The following is a 24,872-nucleotide window of genomic DNA, read 5'->3' as shown; positions in this document are numbered from 1 at the left end:
GGGTGCTCAACACTTAGCAGCTACATATCTATTGGACTTTGATACCATCAGATATTTTGTAGCATGAATAAATCCTGGACATTCTTACAATGACAGATTTCCCATCACTTTCTTATCAATGCTTTGTTTTAAAATGATTTTTTTAAAGATTTATTTTATTTATATAAGTACACCATTTCTGTCTTCAGACACACCAGAAGGGGGCATCAGATCCCATTACAGATGGTTGTGAGCCACCATGTGGTTGCTGGGAATTGAACTCAGGACCTCTGAAAGAGCAGCCAGTGCTCTTAACCACTGAGCCATCTCTCCAGCCCTAAAATGATCTTCATAACTTTTAAAATCTGCTGTATTTGAATCTAGTAGCAGAGCCCCCTACTTGCTCCCGAGCTTCATGCATTTTATTTCCTGGGAAGTTAAATACACTAGATCAAGTAGAACAAAATAGTGATAGAGACCACAGAATTTTCATTTCCTAGTTCATAAACTATTCATACTTCTTTAAAAGTTATAGGAAATAAGATATTTGTGCATATGTATGTGTATATATATATTTGAAAGCCAGGGTTGATATTGGGTGACTTTTTCATTCTAGGTCCACTTTACCTTTCCGAGACAAAATCACTTAGACACCCCTGATGTGGCTAAACCAGCTGGTCAGTGGTATTCAGGGCTCTACCTATCTCAGCCCCCAGCCCCCAGTGCTGGGGTCACAACCCACCTACTACAGCACCTGGCTTTGTATATAAGTATTTGAGGACAGAACTCAGGTCCCTGTGTTTGCATAGCAAGAACTTTGCCAACTGAACCATCTTCTCAGTCCAAAGGTTAAGATTTTATTTCACTTAAAAATTTTTATTTTCCAGTATAATGAAATATACTTGCAGTGACTTGACTATTACTTGTGAATTATTCCCTGCCAGATATCAAGTATTAAAGTTAAAAAATATCCATATGTTGAAGTATTATCTGAGTAGGTATGAAGTATATTTAAGTTGAAAGGCAAAAACAGAAAAAAAAATACTGGTGCAAGATTCAAAGCAAGCCTTAGCTACTGGGAGACCCCCCCCCCCAAAATGAGACTCGAGAACAGAGTTTCATGCAAAAGCAAGACGTTTATTGTTCCAACGAGCTGGGGGTTGTCCTGCACCCAGAAGAGAGGCAACACCTTTTCTTACTTTCATAAGCTTTCAGTAAAATGTTTTGATGGCAGATTGTAGCATCAGCAACTAGGCAGTAATGATTGGTAGTCCTGGTGACCTTTATACTAATTGGCTGGGCAGGGAGTGGGGACTCGGGGGGCCTTCTGTAAGGCTCACTGGGAAGTTCCAAGTTGGGGCTCTTTCTCACTGGTTTACAGCAATTGTCACTATTGATCCTTTTTGACAGCTAGTGTCCTAATAATTTAAGTTTCTAAAATATGTTTGGCTTGGTTTTTAAATGTACAACTGGGAGTCACTCTAATGTTAATTACACTTAACTGCTCAAGATCAAAGTGCATTTGGGACATAGTGATTATTATAGTTCTTGGTTTCAGTTTCTCTTGAGCTTTTCCTCCTGTGAGGAGCTGCAGAATAAATGTTTGGAAAGTCATGGTCCACAGACCAAAGCCCTGCTGCCCGGTGAGATCTAGATGCATTTTTGATGCCTGTGCTGTGATCTTCACTTTCAGTCTTCTCCAGCCACAACTGTAACATCTCCTAATTCTACACCAGCTAAGACTATCGACACATCCCCGCCAGTTGACATATTTGCAACAGCATCTGCAGCTGCCCCAGTCAGGTCAGTTAAGGAGTATGTAGCAACTCCTCATTAGTATTTTGAATCCCTTTTTGTTGCATATTAATGTACAGTCCTGATACTATGTGACTTGGGGTTATTTTTCCAGTGTAAAGTGAGTTCTTTAGGGGCTCTTAATTAAGTTTGCACCTCTTAAATCTTTGGGGTGACCTGTTCTGTGACTTGTAAATTTAGGGAAACATTTCAAAGACTCATATACTAGGGGTGCTTCTAGGGTTAGATGATATACAAAGTATCTAATAAAATCAATTCTTCCTGTGAGAAACTTAAAAGGTGTTTCAGAGTGCTCTAAAACCTTTAACAGGTAGCAAACGGCTGTAGTCCCAGCATGCAGAAATCTAAGGTAAGGAGCTCGTGAGTTCAGAGGCAGTCTGAACTATATAACAAGTTAGGGGCCAGACTGAGCTATATGATAAAAATCCCTGTCAGCTGAGTAAACCTCACAGTTACAGGCTGATTGGTTGGCCATGGAATGAACTCTACTCAGACAATAGGAAGAGAACAGTGGAATGTCCCTAACCACCTCTGGTCCACCTGTCTGCCCTGTCACGGGAAAACAGAAATGACTGGGACCTCAAAACTCCCTGAAATGAGTCACCAGCCCAGAAAGACTTCCACAAATAAAATTTCTCAGTCAGATCTTTCTTTCACCATGTGAGATTCTAAGCCTCGTTTTAGGGTGTCTGGGACTCTTATGAATGAAGGCTTCATGCTTTTACAGGCTCCAGTTTTAAGCAGTTATGAATATACACATTGCTCCCGTGTTTACTGTGTGCTATGCTATGCTTGCTTCTGCTTCTTACATGTCGGCACAACTAAGTGCTTTCTGCTGACACACCAAAATAAATTGTTTCTTATGAAAAGCTTGATTAAGCTCCTATTATTTATGAAGGTCAAACCCTGAACCCACATATGTCCCCATTTAAGTTCTTAGTAATAAATAATTTCCCTTTTTTGGTTATTTAGTCTAGTTGTGTTTACATCTGTTAGTGAAGCAACGCCTTCAGGGGCTTGGAAGTGAGGACTCCTTTCTTCAGCAGAATATTGCTGAGCCATCTACCATGTGTAAAAGACTAATGTGGGCTGAGCCTGAAAGGCTGCACTAGGAATGAGATTCCAGCACACTCAGAAGTCTGAGCCCATGCTTTGAACAGTAAAACTTGGTCTTGTTTGGAAGGTGATCCACTGAGAGGCAAACTTGATGTATTATCATCTAGTTTGGGGAAAACAAATAAATAAGTTAGCGTTTATTCATTTTCATATTATTTGGTTTGTGGATTCTTAGGACAATTTCTTTTTTTTTTTCTTTTCTTTCTTTCTTTTTTTTTTTTTTTTTTTTTTTTTTTTTTTTGTATTAGGAAAAAAAGTACCCTCACGGTTATATTAAATAAAGTTTTATTGAGATGATCACTTGTTTCTATCTTCTGTATCGTCAGTAGCCCTGCTATAATGGCACAGTTGAAGAGCGACAGAGACCACCTGCCACTCAAAGCCCAACCATCTATTCTTTCATAGTGATCCCAAGCCTTTGTGTGTACCATACAAATCGTTGATATTTTCTGCACACATCTTTGTTGTAAACCGCTTTGCATTATACTATTTCAGAGTCTGATTGTGAAGCCTGCTTTCCTTCCATTTCCTTCCAGCTCTGCTAAGCCTTCCAGTGATCTCCTTGATCTTCAGCCAGACTTTTCGGGAGCAGCTGCGGGGGCAGCAGCGCCTGTACCGCCGCCTACTGGGGGAGCCACTGCGTGGGGAGGTGAGTGAGCCAAACAGGCGTGTGGATTGTGGGGCATTTTCTGTGGCTGTTTTAATTTGGGCTGTAATTATCGTCCGTGCATTCTGGCCGTCAACAATGCTATTAGAAACTTGGTGGGAAAGTGTCTCAGGGTGGCATCAGCTGCATATTGAGAAAGACACAGAAAGTCTACATAATACAGTTTAAAAGGTTCAAATGGCTGTATACACTCTAAAGTTGAAACAAAAGAAGTATTTTTTGTGATTCTAAAATCTTATTTTTAGTAATTATTTTCTAGAAGTAAACACCGTAGGTTAGCCCTTCCAGGAATTTACCAGGTTACTCTAAGAAGCATTAACAATTTGGTTTAGTAAATATAGTGCCTAGGTTGTAATGTTCACATTGCATCTGACTTTGTGAAACTGAAATCAATTATATACTACTGTTTATATTAAAAAATGGGTGGGGGCTCTTCTAAACTGATTGGCTAAAAGAAAACACAGCTAGGCATTTCCATTCCAATTGCTTCACAGGCCTCAGAAAAACCAGCTCCTCATAAACATATGATTAAAAACATCTAGGAAAAAGTAAACTTAAGGTGATTTCTTCATGATTCTCAAAGGTGTACAGCGTCATTTGTGAGTGCTACGCTCAACAACAGCAGACTGTTCATTAAAAATCAGAGTTTAAGGTCAGACACAACTGGAAAAACAACATGGTGGAAAACCTGGCAATTCAAAAGAGAAAACTGTTAGATGTTAAAGCTGGTTTGGGGTATTTGAGGAACCGGGATTGACCGGAATTTTCCACAGGCATGTTAGGCTAAGATGACTAGACTCCATGGAAAGCTGTTGGTATCCAGTTGGGCAAGAAAACTCATGCCCTTTAGGTTACTCTTCCTCTCAGGCAGAAAATATTTCTACTACTATGAGACAGGATCTGTAATTTAATAGAACGTTTCAGAATCAGTGTCCTTAATTAACAGTAAAAAACACAGTCCAATGAAGGTACATTGCCCTAGATAATTAAATAGTCTCTGGGTGAACTTATTAAAAGTACATTAGTGTAAGGAAGAAGGGCATCCTGGCTGAGAGCTTTCTCTTTAGGAATATGGGGGCTACGGCACATTTGCTATGATATTGCAATGCTCATGACCAGAAATCCTAACCATCCAGACTGCACAGTGGAGAGTTCAGTGGAGGATTCTGTCTGAGCAGCAGAAGTAGCATTGGGGTCACATGGCAGAACTCAAACATTGAGGCAGGAAGGGGACCCTGGTTCCGCGACTGGCACTTGTCCACTCTTTCCTGAGTCTGCCCATCCTTGAGTCCTTGTAATCGCTTCATTTTCTTACTCAGGTGTTTGGTAACAAAAGTAACAGAAAGATGGCTTCTCAGAACTAAAGTTGACAGCTAGAAATATAAACATTGTAAACATGTAGACATTCTCCAGAGTCAACTGTTAGCCTACAGCTATTAACTGTTTAAATAACTTTGCTCCTTAGCTTTAACTTAGTTGCCTTTCAATTGAGAAAGGAAACTGTTGTTGAAGAGCCTGCACAAGAAAGTTCCTCCTTTTTGAATTCTCTCATGCATGCCTTTAAGTCACTGTGTTCATATATTAATTAATTCTGTTCTTTGGCAATTCATACATGTATATAATATATTCTGGTAATGTATAATATATCCTACTTCCAAACTCATTCTTACCTCTTCCCCATATGTCTTAGTTTGCTTTCTATTGCTGTAATAAAGCAACAGGACCAAAAGCAACTTGGGGAGGAAAGGGTCTACTCCAGCTTACCAGAAAGTCAAGGCAGGAACCTGGAAGCAGGAAACCATGGAAGAATGCTGCTCCTGGCTTGATCTGCTTGCTTTCTTAGGTCAGCCAGGACTGCTTTCCCTCTCACATCACTCACCAATCAAGAAGATGTCCATATGCTTGCCTATAAGCCAATCTGATGGAGGCATTTTCTCAAGTGAGGTTCCCTTTCCCAGGATAGCCCTAGTTTGTGTCAAGGCGATAAAAACATGAACTAGCACAACATTCTTGTTGGCTGTATCCATATCCCAACCAGTCCTTTCCCAGAGTCATGACTTTGGTTTTGCTTTGTGACTCATGTAGTTTAATCGGTGCCATGTGTGTGAGTTTTAGATTGGAACTATGCATTGGAGTCCGGTGAGGTCACATGAGGGTACACTACTGAAGGCAGTGACTTCCCATCTCCCATTGCTATCAGTACCAAATAGCTCAGCGTTGAGGAGTAGGGAAGCTGAGCCCATCCTCCAGTGCCTCACTGTTGAGAGATTTCTCCTTCGACAGACCCAGTACAGGCATTCACAAAGCTGCAGAGTTCATGGATACAATGGCTCACTATTGCCGATGACAGCATTTCAAAACCCTTCTCCCCATCTGCTAGCTTTTACGTTCTTCTCACATCTCTCCCTCTGTGTTCCCGAAATCTTAAAGGGGACAGAGTAAGTACTGTGATATAGGCTGAGTACTCATCTCTTACTTATTCCTAGTACCTTGCATATCCATGAATCTGTGCAGTGACCACCATTCACTGGAAAGATGGGCTTCTCTCATTAAGACGGAGAGTAGCATTTGTCTATGGGTATAAATATAAAATTTATAAGGTAATTTGACTAGCAATCCAACTAAACAGCAGTATTCAGTTTCCCTCCCAAGGCCCATGTTCTCTGGTGTATGTTTTTTGAAGAAATTTACAGTGGCAGGTTTAGATACCTTCTGTAGAGTAGCCCTTGAGTCCAATCGGAGCAGTTGGTTACCCTCATCACTGTAGTGACCCCACTGCACAAGTGGGTACATCTTGCCTGGCACATTACCTGGGTAAGTCTGTTGTTTTTTTTTTTTCCCCTCCGGCAGATATAGTGCCCTCCAGGACTGTGAAATCTAGCCAGCATTTTTTTACAGCTCAACTCCAGCTTGATTTGTCTAGATCATACAAACAAGGTATATAGTATCTTCAGCAATGGGATTGTATTATCTAATACTGATGGGAAACCAAGAGGAATCTCTGAAGTCTGTCTTGCCCGGGGGCCTCTGTGGTCCCCTTGACTAATAACTTGTCAGGGGGCATCCCATCCCGGCACTGGGTGCTAGCAGATTTTTCCAGCCATGCGGGGTGTTTTCCTTAAAATTTCTTTTTAAAAAAAAAAAAGTAAATTACACTTATTTAAAAACTTGGTTGCAAGATGATAGATTCCATGAGGCTTTTTCCTAACCCTTATTTTTGGGTTAACCCTCCACCTGTTCTCTCAGCTCTCCTTCCTGCCAACCTCACCCCTACCTAAAGCTTCCCATCCCCTTACTCCTCCTTTGCTCTTCTATTGTCTGCTTTCTACCACATCCCCAACGACCTCATTCTAGTTTCCTGGTTTCTATGGGATCTCAATAGGGTGTTCACAGAGTGTTCACGCTTCTTAGTACTAGAACGGTTTGGTGACCTTTACCGCTGCCTTTGAGGCAATTTAATTTTTCTTCTAACCTTCCCCACTAGATGGAGCACATCTCACAATCATGTTAAAGCCAATCTCAAGCTGGGAGAGCCTTAGAGTTGCCTGCCTGCCTGCCTGCCTGCCTAGTTAGACAGCTTCTCAAACACCCAGAACTAAAGCATTTAATAGCAACGAGCTGGGGGAGGCAGGGTACTGGTAATTAAACCTCCGTTTCTAAGAAAACTAAAACTTGAGAACCTTCTCAAATGAAATGGGGAAATAGTCCTCACTCTCCTGGGTTGCTCCTGTAGTCTGCTGGAGCCGAGGAGAGGCTTTCTCCTAAATGCATCTGCCTCCTTTGACTCAGTAAAGCAGAAAATCAGTTTGCCAGACTTGTTTCCTAACATCAAGCCACATCTGATTTTGAATATTGTAGACGTTATACTCCATATAACTAGACAGTAAAATACAAACTCCAAAAGGCGTGGGAGTGTTTCTTATCTGACCTTTAGTGAGAGGATTTCAGTAAGCAAAAGTGAAGCCCGTGAGTTCTCCCTGGGTTACAGCTGTTGACACATTTCTATTTCAGGAGATAGGTTGTAATGGTAATATTTTTGTATTAGTATAAAACAATGAAATTTCAGCAAATTTGTATTTTAATAAATCTAACTTAAATTACATATGAATTTAGTTTTTAATCAGACTAAAAACAAGCCCATTGACAGAAAAAAAAACAGATAATTTTAATCCTACCTCCTTCACCTTCATAAAAGAAAGAATGTTTTCATTTATTCACAATAAATCTTTTAGAAGCACAAGTTAATGAGTGGTTTTGAGTCTGTATCTAAAGCCTGAGAAAGCACACAATTTCTTCTTATAAATACTTAACATGAACTTTCTGCCTTTTGAGAAATAGAAGATTGTTGCTAGGGTTTTACTAAAATTGAAATTAATAACCAACACACCTTTGAAAATAATGAGATAATATAGCTAATATTTTCCACGTGTGTTGTTATAGTGTTAGTGGGTTTTATGTTCTACTTCCTACCATGTTAAGAAAACCTGGGTGTGGAGTCTGTAGGCTATGCTACACACACACACACACACACACACACACACACACACCTCTAACACTAAACAGTAGTTTACAGGCGCTTTGAAGTTCCTAGTCCCAGCTCCCCTGGTGTAACATTTCATTTGATGTGTCCCAGGGATAGGTAAGCCCTTTCCCTAAATGAGCACACCTAATCTTCAGCATCACTCGAAACAATCCAGTTGTAGGCCACTGAAGAATGTCGGCTTCTTTGTTTTGAGAATAATGTCCTTTTGTTACAGTGAATATTTTCTAGCCATTTTTAAAACGCAGAAGGGCCTCTAACTATGTATCTCTTATAAATGAATTGAATCCTCCTACTTTAACTTGTGTCTGTGGCTTAATCCTTTACAAATCATGGCTTCCAGACTAGTCACGGACCCTGCTATTAAGATCCTCTGTGATGGTTACTTCTGTCACCTGACACAAACCTCAGTTAAGCTATTGCCTCCATCTGACTGGCACGTGTGCGAGTCTGGAGAGTACTTTCTTGATTGATGATTGGTGTGGGAGGGCAGCTGTGGCCGCCCTTAAACGGGTGGTTCTGAGGTATGTAACAAGGTAGCCTGGGCTACACAGGGAGCCCAGTCTCAGACCGAGAGTGGGAGATGGGAAAGAAACAAAGAACAGTCAGCAAAATTCTGCTAATTACAGATGATTGGCATTAGTCACAGCAGGTGAAGGGGTCTGCAGGAGATGAAGGTGGAAAGCTCTATCTTTTCGGATACAGATTGGGTTTTTCTGAGTTAAGACTCTTGACCTCCCTGCCCCCGTTTTTCCCATCTGTACCATGAATAGCTTGGTCTAGAGATTGCCTAGGGCCTCTTGTTGCTTGAAAGTTCCATGGTGGGAGCTGGTTATGCATTTGTGCTCTGATTACAAATGGTCTGGGAAGCGCAGAAGGCTCGGGTGAGCCTGCGCCTCTCCCTGCTTACACACTCGCACAGCCAGATGTTTCAGCCGGAACTCTTTGTCTCTTCATACGCTGCCACCACCTGGACATCCGCAGACCTTTTGGGAGAGGGTGAGTAAGCCTTGTTTGTGAACTCCTCCTGTAGAGACGTCCTCCTGTGGCCTTCAGGAGACCGGTCTATCGCCTGTCCTTTCCTCTCTCTCTTTTGCTCTGTCTCTGGTGAAGTACAGATTCCTTGGCTGCACTTTCCTCGGTTCCCTCTGAAGCGCCGATTTCAGACCCATTTGCACCAGAACCTTCCCCTCCTACTACAACCACTGAACCTGCTTCAGCTTCTGCCTCAGCCACCACAACTGTGACGGCTGTCACTACGGAAGTGGATCTCTTTGGAGGTTAGTCAGTTATGCCACTGCCTCCTTCCTTTCAAGATGGCTGACGCACCTAAGACCAAAGGCGTTTGAGTTGCCTTATACTCTGTTAACAACACATCAGAGTATAAGTACTTTTCCAGTGTTGGTTCCTATATGCTTTACAATGCTAAACTCATGAGCTGCTCTCCCTGTTGTTCTGGCACCACTAGAGCAGACGCTGTGGTCCGTTGAGCCCAATGGATTTTACATCAGGATCTAAGTTGCTGCCAGACTCTGGCCCACACATGGTCTCCCTGCAGGACCTCTGCAAGCGATCCCAGGCTTCTGACACCTTTAGGTGTGGCTTTGGAACTAGACTCAAACTAGTCCAGGAAATATTTAAAGACCATAAGAGAATAATTCTAGCTTAAATGATTTCTTAGCACTTAGACCAATATCTCTATACCTATATCTGTATATTCAGATAGATAGATGATAGATAGAGATACTGGTAAATATATTATAGATATAGTCATATATAGAGATATAGATGAGAGGAATTAAAATTTAGATGGCTGAACAGAGAGTTGACTGCTACACCTACCTTTGATTATTATGTTCTAGTAAAATGTCGGGTCATCTTGACTTTGGAACTTTGAGAGGCTGTCTGAGCAGCACTTGGCTTGCTGATTAAAAACAGGTGCAGGTCGGTTTTGGAAAGGATTGTTCAGAAATATGCTTTCGGTGTAGCTGCCACTTCTGACCCAGCAGAATGCCCCACAGCACACTGGGACACAGTGAGCATCAGAAGCCAGGTCACCTGCATGTGTGCATCTGGGAGGTGCCACTGTGCAGACTCTGAGAAGTGTTTGGACCACATGCTCCATCCAGGGGCGTTAGACTCATTACAGTTTCATGTTTCTTCAGTACTGTGTAGCATATTTCCCAGGACATTTTGAAAATATTGTAAAGAAATTAAAAGAAGCAAGTGGCAGCGAAGCCAGGAGAAGTTTGGCAGGCAAGGGTGGAATCGGCGCATTCCCCTGGCAGTGAGCACTCATACAGTTACATACCATTCGGCTGTGCGCGGTGCCCAGGGCTCTGAGGTTGTCCAAGACAAGTAGCCTTAGCTAGACATAGCATTTCTGCTGCAGTTTCCTGTCACCTGGCTGTGTCTTCACTCCGACAAAAAGAAACTTGTTTCTTGAGGGAACAGAGAAGAGGGAATTACACACACACACACACACACACACACACACACACACCCGGGGTTCCCCTCACAGGAACTTCTCACACGCAGAATGTTGTGTCAGTGCTGTGCTTTCTTTCGAGAATTAAAAATATATATAGATATAGCTCAATTTTTAAAATTAGCCCCTTCACCTACCTCTCTCTGCCCTGCCACTGGCACTGAGCCTGATGGTTTCTCAGGCAGCAGCTTGGCACTGAAGCAGAGCCCCTCCGCAAGTCTCCTCACAGACTATTTTATTTGTCTGCTTACCTCCATGAACCTGCTGGCCTCTAGAAGACCTCTGTCCACCACAGTGGGGTGTCTCTGTACCCCGCTGCCTTTTTATAGTCTTCAGTCATTTTCTCCTAATTTGTTTCATGTGCTTTTTGTTTTGTTTTGTTTAAAACGAATCATTGAGAACTGTCTTAAATAAATACTAAGCTTAAATCTCTGTGGCCTCTTTGAAATATTGTTTTAAATATTTTAGATCTCTGTGGCCACTTTAAAATAGTTTAGATCTCTAAGGTGGATATGAATTTGAACTTGAGTAAATGCACCAGCCACATTTATTTGAATGACTTTAAAATATATTTTTATGTCAGACATGCTGGTCACACTCAGGAGGCTCATGGGGGAGAGTAGCAAATTTGAGGCCAGCCAGAGCTGTGCAGTAAGTTCTGGGCCAGCCTGAGCTACATAGCAAGACTCCATCTCAAAGAAATAAAACATATTTTATGGAATGTTTATAGCAATATAGATTTTTCTAGAAATAAGCATAGTGAGTTTTAATTTCAGAAAAACATAGCTATGAAACTTCATGAATATAAAATCTTAAATATTACAGTTTAAAACAAACATATGAATTTAAAAATCTATGTATTTTAGTATATTAAAATGAGAATTTTAAAAAATTCAGATTTATCTCTACAAAATGTTTTTTTATTCTCTGTGAGTAGCCCATCTAAGTTGCTATATTGTCTTTTCTGATAGATATTTACTAAGTCTTTTATTTTTAAGGTAAACTTTTAAGAAGTAGAACCTGCTTTCTGTGGTCATACAGAACAGAATTATAAGAATTTTCTGCTTTAAGTTTCCATATAAGGTACACATAACTGCTCTTTTAAAATATCCTCGTTAGGGGCAAGTGAGATGGCTCATTGGAAAGGTGCTAGCTGCCAAACCTTATGGCCTAAGTCTCATTTCTGCCACCCATGTGGAAGAAGCAGAGGACAAACAGACTCTGGGGGGAAAAAGTCCCTTTCCCTCATTTATGTCTTTGGGGAAGGTTTTGGTGACTTTGAGAAGTTTATAATGTGGATAGCAGCAGGGGCTCTTCTCTTAAAGTTTTGATGCAAGTCAATCGTTACATTCCTAATGTTTAGTTGTAACTAACCAGAGCAGTGTTGACAAGAGACATGTGACTGACAGGGTAGAAGGAAACCTCTCCTGCAGTATAGCTGTTAGCCTAGCCTAAAAGCATCTGCTGGGGCCTGTTACTAATATGTTCATCCTAGGAGCAGTGAGCAGTATAGAGGAGTGAGGCGTGGCTAGAGGAGTTGGGCGTGGTTAGAGGAGTGGGGCGTGGCTAGAGGAGTTGGGCGTGGTTAGAGGAGTGGGGCGTGGCTAGAGGAGTTGGGCGTGGTTAGAGGAGTGGGGCGTGGCTTGAGGAGTTGGGCGTGGTTAGAGGAGTGGGACGTAGTTTGGGACTGTTCAGTCTGGTGGACCGAACCCCAACTCAGCCATTTACAGGCTGCGTGGCCTTGATCAAATCACTCAAGTTATTTTTTAAACTGAAAAAATGTAAGTTTCCTGTATTCTCATGTACAACAAGATGCTTTAAGGCGTGCACATGTTATGGAATGACTAGATGAAGTTCTGTGCTGATTCACATCGTTTTGTGTGGATTGAACACGTGAAAATCTCTGAACTCTGGTTCTCTTCTTACAGAATGGAGGTAATAAAAGGCACCATCTAAAATAATTAGAAAACAACAGAAGTTAAAATGTTAATAGTTTTCAAAAATTTGTCTCTCCTCACCCCACCCCCACCCCACCCCAAGCCATTAGCCTCAGTTCTGGGTATACAGCCATGAAAATAAAAATCCCTGAACTATGGCAGAATATTGATAGGGCTCCTGTCGTCCTACCCTCTGCCAGCGTCCCTCTGCCCCTGCCTACAGACACACACCACCCTTGGGGTTCTTATGCTGCCCACAGCCCTCTGGTGTCATCTGAGTCTGCACTGTCCCTGGAGTGGTTTTCTTTCTCCAGTTTAGTCACATGTTCCCCAGCCCCCATCAGCACAACATACATTCCTTCAGGACAGCTGAGAGAATCGATCAGATAGAATTTCTTCTAGACAAGTTTGTTACTTGCTGCATTCAACTGAGAAACAAGGACCTTGACCATAGGACTTCCTCAGGCTTAATGTATTGAATGACTCTCTGAGAAAGCAGCTATTCTGTGTGACGTTTCCCAATCATGTTTAACCAGTTCCTCTTACTGAGTGAGGGTTAGTGCTCTAGGACATGCCAGTAAAATCCATTGGAAATGAGGAGTGGCAAGAACATGTGGGTTAATCCCATTCTCCAAAGGCTTTGTCTTTATTGTTCTTACAACAAAAGACTCTTTGTAAACTCCATGATGGATGTGGTTTGCTGTGGGCTTGCACTGCTAAGGGTTTGTATCCCTCAGCCATCAATGTATGTTTAGGGCTAGAAGGTAGAGTACAAGGTTCTGGGTCACATCCCTAGCATTAGAAAAAGAAAACAGAAAATGTATGTTAATGGGTTTCTTCTGTAAACAATGCACTTGTAGTCTTAAAACATGAAATTATATTTTTAATCTGTTGGAAAAAGGTCACTTTCCAAATCACTAGAAAATATAATAATATTTGAAAACAATAAATGTAAGTAGAAATAAAGACATTAAGCATCATGCCCTATGTAATGTATATGACCTTGCCAAGGCTAGTGAAGACTTTTCTTAATATTTACCAAACCTTTCATGTTAACATTATGATGTTTTTGTCTGCACTAGACTAATTTGAAATTTTAAATATTTATTTATATAGCCATTATCTATTTAATATTATTTGCATACAGAGAAGACATTGGATTTTTCTGGAAGCCACCAGTCAGAGGTATAAGAAAAAAATGCAGCGATGAAGTATTATCTGGACATGAAAGTTTAATGTCTTAAATTACATAGTAAAGCTATTTTGTGTTTTAATTTTTGCATCCATTAATTTCTAATGAAACCTAAAACATGCTTTTTAGAGTCCTTATACAATGCGAATCTTGTTGGATCACGACGGCCTTCAGTGGTACCCACATACCACCATTCATGTGTTAGCTAACAGGGAGATGCATAAAACATAATTATTTTGTGATTACCAACAGTGCATGAAGCATTCGTGTTGTATAAGGGAGCTTTCTTCACAACGTAACTCGGTTCTTTTACTATATTTTCTTCTCTTTTTATTCCTTTCATTTCTGTTATTTTTAAAACTGCACCCAAGATGCCTTTGCAGCTTCTCCTGGGGAGGCCCCTGCAGCATCCGAAGGGGCCATCGCACCAGCTACCCCAGCCCCAGTGGCTGCAGCTCTTGATGCATGCTCAGGAAATGGTGGGTTTACACATGAGCCAGTCTGTTGTTTTCTGTCCTACCGTGAACCCTGCATAGTTAGATGTGGCCATATATTTTTCTAATTTTGTTTTCTTATTAGTGTAAACTCATTCCTCATAACTGAATAAACAACGCCAACACCTAAAACATTAAGACAGCGAAGGGCATACTTATCAAAATTGGCAATTCCTCAAGATTGACAATTTTTCTCAGTGCAAGTATGCGCTCTTAATGTTTCCCCCCCCAACACATTCTTTATGATATTGAGTTCAAATATATTGACATGTTTTAATGAACTTTCAGAGCTACCAAATTGCCTAGATTAGGTAAGGGCATGAAAAATGACGACCTCTAGACCAAAACTATAGTTTAATCTCACTGTACCCTACAGAATATTTCAGACTGAACTTGCAATACCAACTGTATTTTCTTTTATTTTTCTTTAGAAAAGCACCCCAATTGCTAATAAGACAGTAGTGAAACCCATGTAACCTTGAGGCCTAGCTAGTATGTAAATGTGTGTGACGTGTCTTCTTGCCTGTGGTTATGATTCTGTCTCTTGCTCCTTCCTGACTGATGCTGGTGTGTCTCCACTTTCCTTTCCAAAAGACCCTTTTGCCCCATCTGAAGGTAGCGCAGAGGCTGCACCTGAGCTGGACCTCTTTGCAATGAAGCCACCTGAGACCAGCGCTCCTGTAGTTACCCCCACAGCTAGCACAGCCCCTCCAGTTCCCGCAACTGCTCCTTCTCCTGCTCCCACGGCTGTGGCAGCCACTGCTGCCACCACCGCCACCGCTGCCGCCGCCGCCACCACTGCCACCACCATTGCTGCTGCCGCCACCACCGCCGCTCCTCCTGCTCTAGATATCTTTGGTGGTAATTTGTCACTGTTAATGAATCTTTCTTACCTGGTGGCTTGAACCTGGTCCTGTAATGCATACATGACTCATATGCATGAAAACTATAGTTAGATGGTTCTCTAGAATCCATTTGCTACTTAACCTAGAGTTCTTGTGAATGCTGTCCGAAAACCAGCAAGTGATGCTGTCACAGGCTTGATTTTCAGACTGAGTAAAGGCCTGTGTGTTCTCCGTCTTAGATTTGTTTGATTCTGCTCCTGAAGTTGCTGCAGCACCTAAGCCAGACGCGGCTCCTAGCATAGACCTGTTTGGCACAGGTAAAGCAAAGCAACAGTTTTCTTCAACTCTGTTTATGTAGACATGTCCTTGGTAAAGCCCTTTGTAGTTGCTGTGATTAATGCATTTGTTAGACATATGACTCTGATTGCAGCTTTCTGCTACTTACTTCTGCTTGGTTTTGGGTTTCTTTCACTTTTGGAAGATGCTTTCTCCTCCCCACCGCGAGGGGCCTCTCCGGTGCCTGAGAGTTCTGTCACTGCTGACCTCTTATCTGGTGAGTGCCTCTCCCAGGTCAAGCCTTCAGAGCTGTCTCCGGAGGGGGGTCACAGGTCTGGGGAGTTCAGGTAGGGAAAGGTGCTCTAATATTCCATGGGTTCGCCTTATGTGCTTTAAGACTCAGAATTCACCTAAGAGAAGAATCTCATTCTGTAACCCATCAGCAACTGGTAAAGGTTGATATTTGAAATATAAGACTAGCAAAGAAAAAAATTGTTTCCCACTAAATGTTCTATTATTGAAGCAAATTTTTCATTTGCTTTCCTTAACTGTTAAGATTTTTTCCACTCTCTTTCTGTAACTGAAATCTTGAGGCCGTTGTCAGGGTCTGGGTTTCATTTTGCTGAGGGTGACCATCATGTTCCCCTGTTCTTCACTGCAGTGGACGCATTTGCAGCGCCGTCTCCTGCATCCACTGCCTCTCCTGCAAAGGCGGAGTCCTCGGGTGTCATAGACCTTTTTGGGGGTGCGTATCTCTCCTCATGCAGCACTGTGTCCCTGCAGTCTGTCTTTGTTCCGAGTGAACTCTCCTCTTTCATTCCAATTCATCTTGCTTCTTCTGACTTTTTGCTTTCGTTTCTTACGTGTGAACTTAAGTTGTACCAACCTTCCCCATGTCTGTGCCGCCATCACCGTCATCCCCATGGCTCCTCACAACTTTCAGTGCATGGTCTAACAAACCCAGAGCATTCTCCATGTGACGTCTTCTTGTTTTCAGCCTTTTGTTCATCCTAGTTTTTAGTCGTCTGTTTAGAGTCCCTCTCTACTGTTTCCTCAAAGATCCTTCCCTATCGATATCGATTGCATTAACAGTCTCAAGACCTTCCAAGCAATGTAGACATAAAATAGGTGATTCAGAACTGCACACGAGCCAGTTAGATGTCACCGTACATAATGCCGTAGAATTTATTAACATTGAGTTTAGTGTTTTTAAATCTTTACAGAGCACCTGGAGATTTTTTTTTCTGGTTTAAATGTATTCTTTTTCTTCCTTTATGTAGTATTTGAAAACAGAAAGGTACACTGATTATATCGATTGGTTATCTGTATGCATGTCTGTAAGCTGAAGTGCTTTGTTAGCAGGAAAGAGACGGGTCTGAACTGAATCATGAGTATCCATCAAAGTGAGTGTCTTTGGTCTAAAGCATAGTTTACCCACATGGATTATCAACTGTCACTGACACATCCTGGTGCATACCATGCTGCATATATGAGGGTACAAAGAAGCCACAGATACCAACAGACCTCCTGAAGGTGCTCAGACACTAAACCCAGACGTGTAGGGACAGGAAGTGCACTATGTATTAAATGTTTAGAAGCTTGAGAGGGAAGTGAGAAATTCTGTTTTACCTTCGTTTAAAAATCTCGATCCTGTTTTTAATAAACGATTGGCTCTAGTTTGAGATATTTACTCGTGTAAAATGTCTGTGTCAAATGTGGTGGGGCACGAATTATTCAACACCGAAAGGCTAAACTCTAGAGCAGAGCATTGGGTAGCACACTTGCAATCCCTGCTCTTAGGGAAGCTCTCAGTGCAAACAGGAGCCATATTGTAAGACTCTGTCTGAGATAATAAAATAAGACAAACTGAGCCTGATTCAGTCCACCTAGTCATTTCACATCCCCAGGAGGCAGGCTCTCCATACAGAATGTCACATGTGTGCATGTCTCTGCGTGTATCACACTTGGATTGCTGAGTCACTTACTGTTTGACCCTCTTACTTTCTTGCTGCATAACGGATAATGGATAGATGCATTTGGAAGTAGTGCTTCTGAAACCCAGCCAGCACCACAGGCTGTTTCTAGTTCATCAGCATCGGCAGATCTACTAGCTGGTAATTGATTCCATTAAAATGGCATTTTGTAAAAGTTAAGTTTGGATATAGTTTTATATGTAATAGATGCTACATAATTTGCAAAATATTTTTCAAATTTCCTTTCAAGGCATGAAATTGAAGGATACAGCATTAAATAATAGAAGGTTTATTACTGCCTAGATTTCTTTAAATTAGTCTTAAAGCCATATGTATATAAGCCACCCCTGTTGATACTCCCAATCTTACTTTCAATTTAACATGTTTGTTTTTATTTGTCAAAAAGGTAATAATATGTTTGGAAAAAATAAAATTGCTTTTAAAGTATAAAAATAATTTTGAACCAAAAAAGGTAGTATGTTTTATGTAGCAATTCTGTCGTATTTTGGAAGGAATCTGTAGTAAATATTATTATTAAATATTAAATGCTATAATATTTGACAGTTGGTTTTATGTGAGTCACCATAGAAGAAACCATTATAGATTTTTCCTGTTGAACTGAAATGTTGTGACATACATCATGGACTTTTTGACAAGCTGATTATTTTTCTGTCTGAAAACACACAGGGTGATCCCAGCTTTGTAGAAACTAGATGAGCACAGTTTGCAAGGGTCACTGCTCATTTCTGAGACAGTGGGGACTGGGTAAAAAAACAGTCCGAGGACCCAAACACAGTTACAACCAAGCACGAGTCTTCCTTGGGGTCAAGACTTTCTAAGTCTTCCTAGGATCAGACTTAGAAAGTGGCCAATTGGAAGACCCCAGCAGAAGGCTCAGACCCAGCTTAGTTCAGGAACTCACAGCATGCTAACCTCACTTGGATTTTGCTTGAGGGGAACACAGCAATAGTGTAACAGGGGTCTCTTGACATCCAGTGCAGCTTACAGTGGACCCCCAGTCACTACAGGGGGTGGATTTTGTTCCTTGGGGTGGCAAGGAGTTAATTAGTGTGTCTCCTGAGCACCAGGAAGCCTCCTATCTAGAATCCCTCTGTTTAAATACCCCAACAGCATGTGGTCCTGCAAGGGTAACTGGTTTTAATCAAGTGTGGCTATAGTTTACAACCTAAAAGCAGTGTAAAGCAGGATCCCTTCACGAGTGGAGTAGGAACATGCCAGCGTTCTCAGACTTGTGATAGGTAATGGTGTAGCCTAAGTATCCCATCCACACCCCATCACTAATGCTGTAGAAAAGCTCCCTTGTACTCACATCTTTCCTCCAGGAACAGGAAGAAGTAGAGGCACCCCCACCTTCTTCCTATCAGTAATTCTGTCTGGCAGCTTCAGTTTCTCCAGAGGGGGAGTTCTTTCATGTCTTTTATATGCCCTCTGGCTCCCTGGCCCAGTCAGGTACTCCTATTTGCCAACTCCTGTCACAGTGACTACTATGTCAAACCAGAACCCCATTTTGACATTGCTTCATCTTCTAGAAGCTAAAATGTCACTAACATGAGGTGTGTGCCTCACACAACCCACCCCTGCTGACTTGAGGCACGGCCTGCCAGCTTGCCTGGCTTTCCTCTCAGCCTGGATGCATTTCACAGCGGTTTCAACGTGGCTAGACGCTTTTAGTCCCTTATTAAACCAATACGTTCAGTTTAGATTTCAAAGTCTGCAGTAAGATTTTAACAGGCCACAGAAATGGTGTAGTTTCCAGGTTCCTTGGTGAAAATGATTCCACTGGTTTTTAAATCAAATGATTGATTAAAAATCATTGGCTCTGGAGTTACGGTTAAAATCAATTGTACTGGCTATCTGAAAAATTCTAAGAAATATTTCTTAGATATCTGCTGGCCTGCCATAGATCCCATGAGCCACAGAACTATTCAGATCCACTAAACAGGAGGCTGGCACAAGGCCACACTGTCTGTTCCGGCGTTCTTAGTCCACTGTGCCTCGCTGAGCCTTCCAGGGCCAGAATCTAAGATACTGTTTCTAAAAGAGCCTCGAACATTAGGACCTGGAGCAGAAGCCGGGAATCTTGGGAAAAGAAAGCATTCCAAGTCAGTGGCTGGTGACAGAGCCAAGAGGTTTGGTCCTATTGATGCCATAGGATCTGTACTCCCCCTGGAGAGTGAAGGCTCTCCACTGCAGAGTTCCCAAAAGGCTCACTTTGGGTCATGTCTCCCACAAAAAAAGCTCACATTGTTCAGTTGATCTGTGCAGTCTAAAGTCTTACGAAAGTGAGCTGGAAAAGAGATTGGTGACAAATGAAGATCTGCATTTTTAATCGTGTTGTTGACTACTCATCTATTCCTTCACCTGCCTTTTCTTGGGACTGTGGTAGGGAAGATTATGTGTAAACATTTGTGTTTCTCTTGACCTCCTACTTAAATACATTCATGTTCAATGTAGACAACATTGCGTGGAAATTATGATCTATTTTGCCTCAAAAACATTTCCTGTAAGTTACTTTGGTCATAGGAGATCTGATTTTCTTAACGCAGACAACACTTTTGCCAGATATCCTGATATAAGAAAATTTAAATTACATTTTAAGTGATTCTAAAATTTAATTTGAGAGACTGGCCGTTCCCTATTTTTAAACAGACAAGCATGTCTTACGATTGCTTACCTATGGCAGCACTGGGGATCTCATTTCTAGTTTTAAAAACGTTATGGAGTGTCAGCATAATTCTATCTTGAGATTGCTTCCAGTCTTCACCACAAGTCAACGTCATATCTACAATGTAACTAACAGTGGTATCTGAGTTTATGTTACCCAACTATCTTTGTTTACTGCATATAAAACAGAACAGATATTGGAACATGGCAGACATAGCACTGTGGCTATTTGCAGAGCTTAGCACTTTATTTTGACTTGTGAATATGTTTGAATAAAGACATAGCTACGAAGCCCACCACCTATATAAATAACCTTTAAAATAATAAATAAACCAGATGGAGCATACCAGCAATTTCAGTGTTCAGGAAGCAGAAAGAAACACAGAGGTCAACAAATAGTTTGAGGCCAGCCTATTTTCCTTGAGGGCATCTAGGGCTACTTAGTCAAGAAGTATCTTTTTTTTAATTATTTATTTTATATGAGCACACTGTAGCTGTCTTCAGACACACCAGAAAAGGGCATCAGATCTCATTACAGATGGTTATGAGCCACCATGTGGTTGCTGGGAACTGAACTCAGGACCTTTGGAAGAGCAGTCAGTGCTCTTAACCACTGAGCCATCTCTCCAGCAAATAAGTCTAGTAAAAGATACACACCCACAACTGTGCTCTGGTTAGTATTAGGGTTGGAACCACAAAAAAAGTTTCATTTTTTGAAGAATTTTCTAGTTGTGATTATAATAAAACTATTTTATAAAGGATAAAAAAAATTAATACACAGACACCATTACAATCAGATTGGACTACCCAGAAGAAATCTTGGTCACTGGTGTGAGACAACTTGCCTCATACAACTAAGATTTCTTCTTTGCCTTCCTTTTTGTGTCGTCTTGGGGACCAAACCCACAGCCTCTTTCTTGCTAGTGGGTAGGCAGGCACTGTACCATCTCTCTGAGGGAGCGCGTTTACATAGAGTGAAAGGCAATGAATTGGTGGTAAAATGAAAGGCTGAGATCATTTTTTAATATTTTAAGCCAGCTGTTAAGAGTAACTTTTAAAACAAAAAGAAAATGTTACGGGAAAAAAAAAATGCACGTGCATTCTAAAAGCAGGAAACGAAAGACTAAATGAAACGGGTAATTTCTTCTAAATCGTTGTCTAAACGCCAGTTATGCTTCACCCAAATTCAGTTCCAGACTGGTCAAATCATAACCAACGGCGGCACCACAGCGTGGATGACACACACCCTAATCTTCATATTGTGCCCTCTTCAGTGGCTCTCGGCCCTCCTAGCCTGCAGCCTGTTGCAATGGCCCAACCATAAAATGACTTTCACTGCTACTTCATTATTATAATTTTGCTACTGTTATCACAATGTAAATATTTGTGGAGATAGAGGTTTGCCAAAGGGTCCAACCCAAGGTTGAAATCTTAATTCCTCGGTGCATCTCATATAGTGAAACTAAAGAAGAGTGTGGAGGTTGACCTCAAGACTTCTCATTTGTTGAACCTCATTGGGCTGTTCTGAGGATAAAATGACTTCAAAATTCAATGAATTTTATGTGGTATCTATCAAGCATGGCCCTGGACCACATATGACTGAAGACTGCTGTGAGTACAACGAAACCCAAAATCTTAAAAATACTTTTCAATCGCGAGGGATTTCCCCCATTTCTAGTGGGGAGTTAACTCAGTTGTACCATCCCCAAGTAAACGTTGTAGGTGCCATCACTCTACGGTGGAAGAGGTTGGTTAAGCCTGCGGTAGATAATGCTGGTTTTACAGGATCAGTGTTAGAACAGTGCCTCACACTCAGGTATCCCATCCCAGCGGGGTTGCCACCGCTCACTTTTGTAGTACAAACACTAATTAATGAACAGGAGCACTTTACCCACCTATGAATGTGTTCTTAGCTTGCAGGGGCGTTCATTGGTGCTCAGCCCGTAAGCACAAGCACATTTCCCCTTTCTGTGGAATCTACCAGACAGTTTTACACTTCGCAGTCACTTGGGACCATGGATTGACAGAGGTGACGTAGGCAGACCCTGGGACTTTCAAACCACTGTTGTTATTCTAGAGTGTACTGTCACATCCTGGGTGACGGTTGAAGAAGCGACATCAAGGCCATTACCTCCAGTCTCACCTATAACTAGAGCTAAACTCCATCCTGAGGCGTAATGTTTCCAAACTCAGCATTAACTCAGCCACTAAAATCTCTAAAGCCAAAACCATTGTATCACAAACATAATAATTTCAGCTCATATTTGCTTCAGAATGTGATTAGTTGTCACCGATGTGGAGAATTATGCTTTCTGTGGCAAGTAATTTTTGAAGTTAATTCAGTGTTGTTTAAATATTAAAATCACCCAGCATGACCCATCTGACTTTCAGTAATATCTTTGAGTAACTGACATTTTTCCAAAAATACAGCATTTCTGTATATGTATTCAAGGAAAGTCTACACCCATGGAGTCTTAAATTTATGTCACTTTTGATTTATAGGAGCAACATTATTGCTTACTGCTGAAAAGATGGCCAAAGTTTGATGAAAATTTCTTTACAAAAGATAAATTGATTTTATAAATTACAGTGTTAATATGTGTCTGTTGTTTTTATAAGCTCTTTGTGAAATGATGGGGCTAAATTTGAAAAAAAAACATATTCGACAAATTTGTTGTAAGAAAGACTTCTAGGCATAGTGGGGCATGCCTTTAATTTCAGTACTCAAGAAACAGAGGCAAGCAAATCTCTGCGAGTTGGTCAATCCCGTCTGTCTACATAGTGAGTTCCCGGCTTATCCAGGGTTATATAATGAGATTCTGTCTCAAAGAAAGAAAGGGGGGGGGAGACAGAGACAGAGACACACACACACACAGACTGAGAGAGGTAGAGACAGAGAGAGAGAGAGAGAGAGAGAGACAGAAACAGAGACAGAGACAGAGACAGAGAGAGAAGACAAACATCTGGTTTAAAAAAAGCCTTTTATAATAGAAAATTACCAATCTCCAATCACCTTGCAGATTATATATTTTTATACACATAGTCTTCTGTTTCTATTCCTTGAGAGACATGATCTGCCTCCAGCATCCAAACACTAAATATTTAATTTGACATCTGATTAATGTTCAGTAATCGTCACTCAGTAAACATTAGCTTGCTGTTTCAGGCACTGTGTTAAAGTATCCGTAGAAAGGACAGGAAAAGCCACACCCCTGCTGAACCTAGCAAACCATCTGTGGAGCTAGGGTACGGGAGCATAGGGATGAAGGCGTGGTGGGGATCACAGCCATGCTCCACATGCTGAGGAAATGGAGGATGGAGCGTAGCCAGCAGCACTGGGTAGCAGCACGTCATGGAATTCCTTCCAAAGGCCCGTGATATTAAGAGCTGTCAGTTTGGCTACAGTCCTGCAGGGATGAGGAGCACCCAGGTCGGAGCCAGACAGCATTGGCTGCTCTACAAAGGAATCTAAAGGTGGTGGAGATCAGTGAGCGCTTTCAAAGACTAGTGTCCGTCACTGTCTACTCAGGTTGGCCACCCTGTCTGTACTGCAAAGCGAAGGCTGGAAGGGATGCCCTCTACAGACTCAACATCCCCTTGGTGCCTGTTACCTGGAATCAGAGACGAGAGCCTACTGACCCTTTGTGGTGCCATAGGGCTACAACATGTGAAAAACTAAAGATTTGGTGGCCCTTTGCATTACTGAGCCACTGTGTGCAACTAAGCATGTAGTCACCTATTACTGTCATTGTAAAGCGCCAATGTAATGAAACTGAATTCTAACCCTCCTTTGTTCTCTGTGTTTTCCTCATTCCAGATTCTGATACCACAGGTTCTAATAAGGTTCACTAATGTGTGTGCATCATACTTAGATGCTTCTGTGCTGCCTTGATTCTGGTTAAGTTTGATCTGTCATTCATTCATTCATGATGGATCAACATACTTGAAAAGCGGTTGACAAAACTAGCTGCCTGGTTTCACTAACTGTTCATTGTGCAGTCTCCTCTTCAGTTCCTGTAGCTTTTTCTGACTGTTTTTAGACCCTTGCCTCCACCTTCAACTGATATTTCTTTTTTTCTGGGACCTTTTTTAAAATCAGGGTTTGGGGGTTCGTTCATGGCCCCCTCTACAACGCCGGTGACTCCAGCTCAGAATAACCTGCTGCAACCCAATTTTGAGGCAGCTTTTGGAACAACGCCTTCAACTTCAAGCAGCAGCTCCTTTGACCCATCAGGTGAGGCATTGGCTGTTCAAACACTCTTCCTCTTCCTGAAAATGGTATCTACCTCCCAAGGTCAACGTGACCTCAGGAAACTCTCAGGCAGACATTGTTAAACCTGGTCGGTGGTTCTCATTCTATAGCTCAAGATAAATTTTTCCAGGACAAGTTTGGTAGCTCTAAGAATAACCGCCTGTCCTTTCTTTCTCTTTCTGTTTTTGAATTTTAGCAGAAAGCTCACCACACCCACCCACTATTTTTGCACAAGCTCACATGCACATGATTTAGCCATGTAAAGGGAGGACAAATATTTTGTAGTGAACCTTTGAGCAGTCTCTGAGTGTGTGGACACCCCGACACACCCCGCTCCTGCTGTTGCTTACACCCTCCGAAGCTTGCATGACCCTCCGTTTTATGAAGTTGAGACACAAATACTACCTCTGCTTCTAACCTCTCATCACGGCTGTCATTCTGTTTCTCTTCTCTTCCATTCTCCTCCTCTCATGCTGGCTCCTTGCTACAAATTTTCAATTGGTGAGTTGTTTCAGCAATTAAATGTGTTTCAGAGACACCCTAAATATAGCCCCTGCCTGACAATCTGGTTGCTTCTGTTGCCAGTGCTGACCTGAATGCTGTCTCCCCCACC

The 24,872-nt window shown here is 41.7% G+C and overlaps 1 protein-coding gene across 5 annotated transcripts in view; it reads left to right on the top strand.

The window, feature by feature from the left end:
* Window positions 1-24,872, top strand: part of SNAP91 (synaptosome associated protein 91) — a gene marked incomplete at both ends in the record, with an annotated part of 106,271 nt that overhangs the window by 68,590 nt on the left and 12,809 nt on the right. For 3 of the 5 annotated variants that reach the window (XM_080934252.1, XM_080934251.1, XM_080934250.1), the window contains 11 exons: window positions 1,673-1,782; window positions 3,447-3,559; window positions 9,102-9,116; window positions 9,236-9,397; window positions 14,106-14,213; window positions 14,823-15,089; window positions 15,313-15,390; window positions 15,555-15,626; window positions 16,011-16,094; window positions 17,380-17,463; window positions 24,107-24,241. In XM_080934252.1, the coding sequence (XP_080790378.1) occupies window positions 1,673-1,782; window positions 3,447-3,559; window positions 9,102-9,116; window positions 9,236-9,397; window positions 14,106-14,213; window positions 14,823-15,089; window positions 15,313-15,390; window positions 15,555-15,626; window positions 16,011-16,094; window positions 17,380-17,463; window positions 24,107-24,241 (1,228 nt within the window). The remainder of the gene's footprint in view (window positions 1-1,672; window positions 1,783-3,446; window positions 3,560-9,101; window positions 9,117-9,235; window positions 9,398-14,105; window positions 14,214-14,822; window positions 15,090-15,312; window positions 15,391-15,554; window positions 15,627-16,010; window positions 16,095-17,379; window positions 17,464-24,106; window positions 24,242-24,872) is intronic. The other 2 variants (XM_080934253.1, XM_080934254.1) reach the window with 2 other exon arrangements.

The sequence above is a fragment of the Micromys minutus genome (genome assembly GCF_963924665.1).
Source record: "Micromys minutus genome assembly, chromosome: 21".
Lineage (NCBI taxonomy): Eukaryota > Metazoa > Chordata > Mammalia > Rodentia > Muridae > Micromys > Micromys minutus.
Note: the sequence above shows the minus strand (reverse complement) of the source record. Positions and strands in the feature narration are given on the sequence as shown.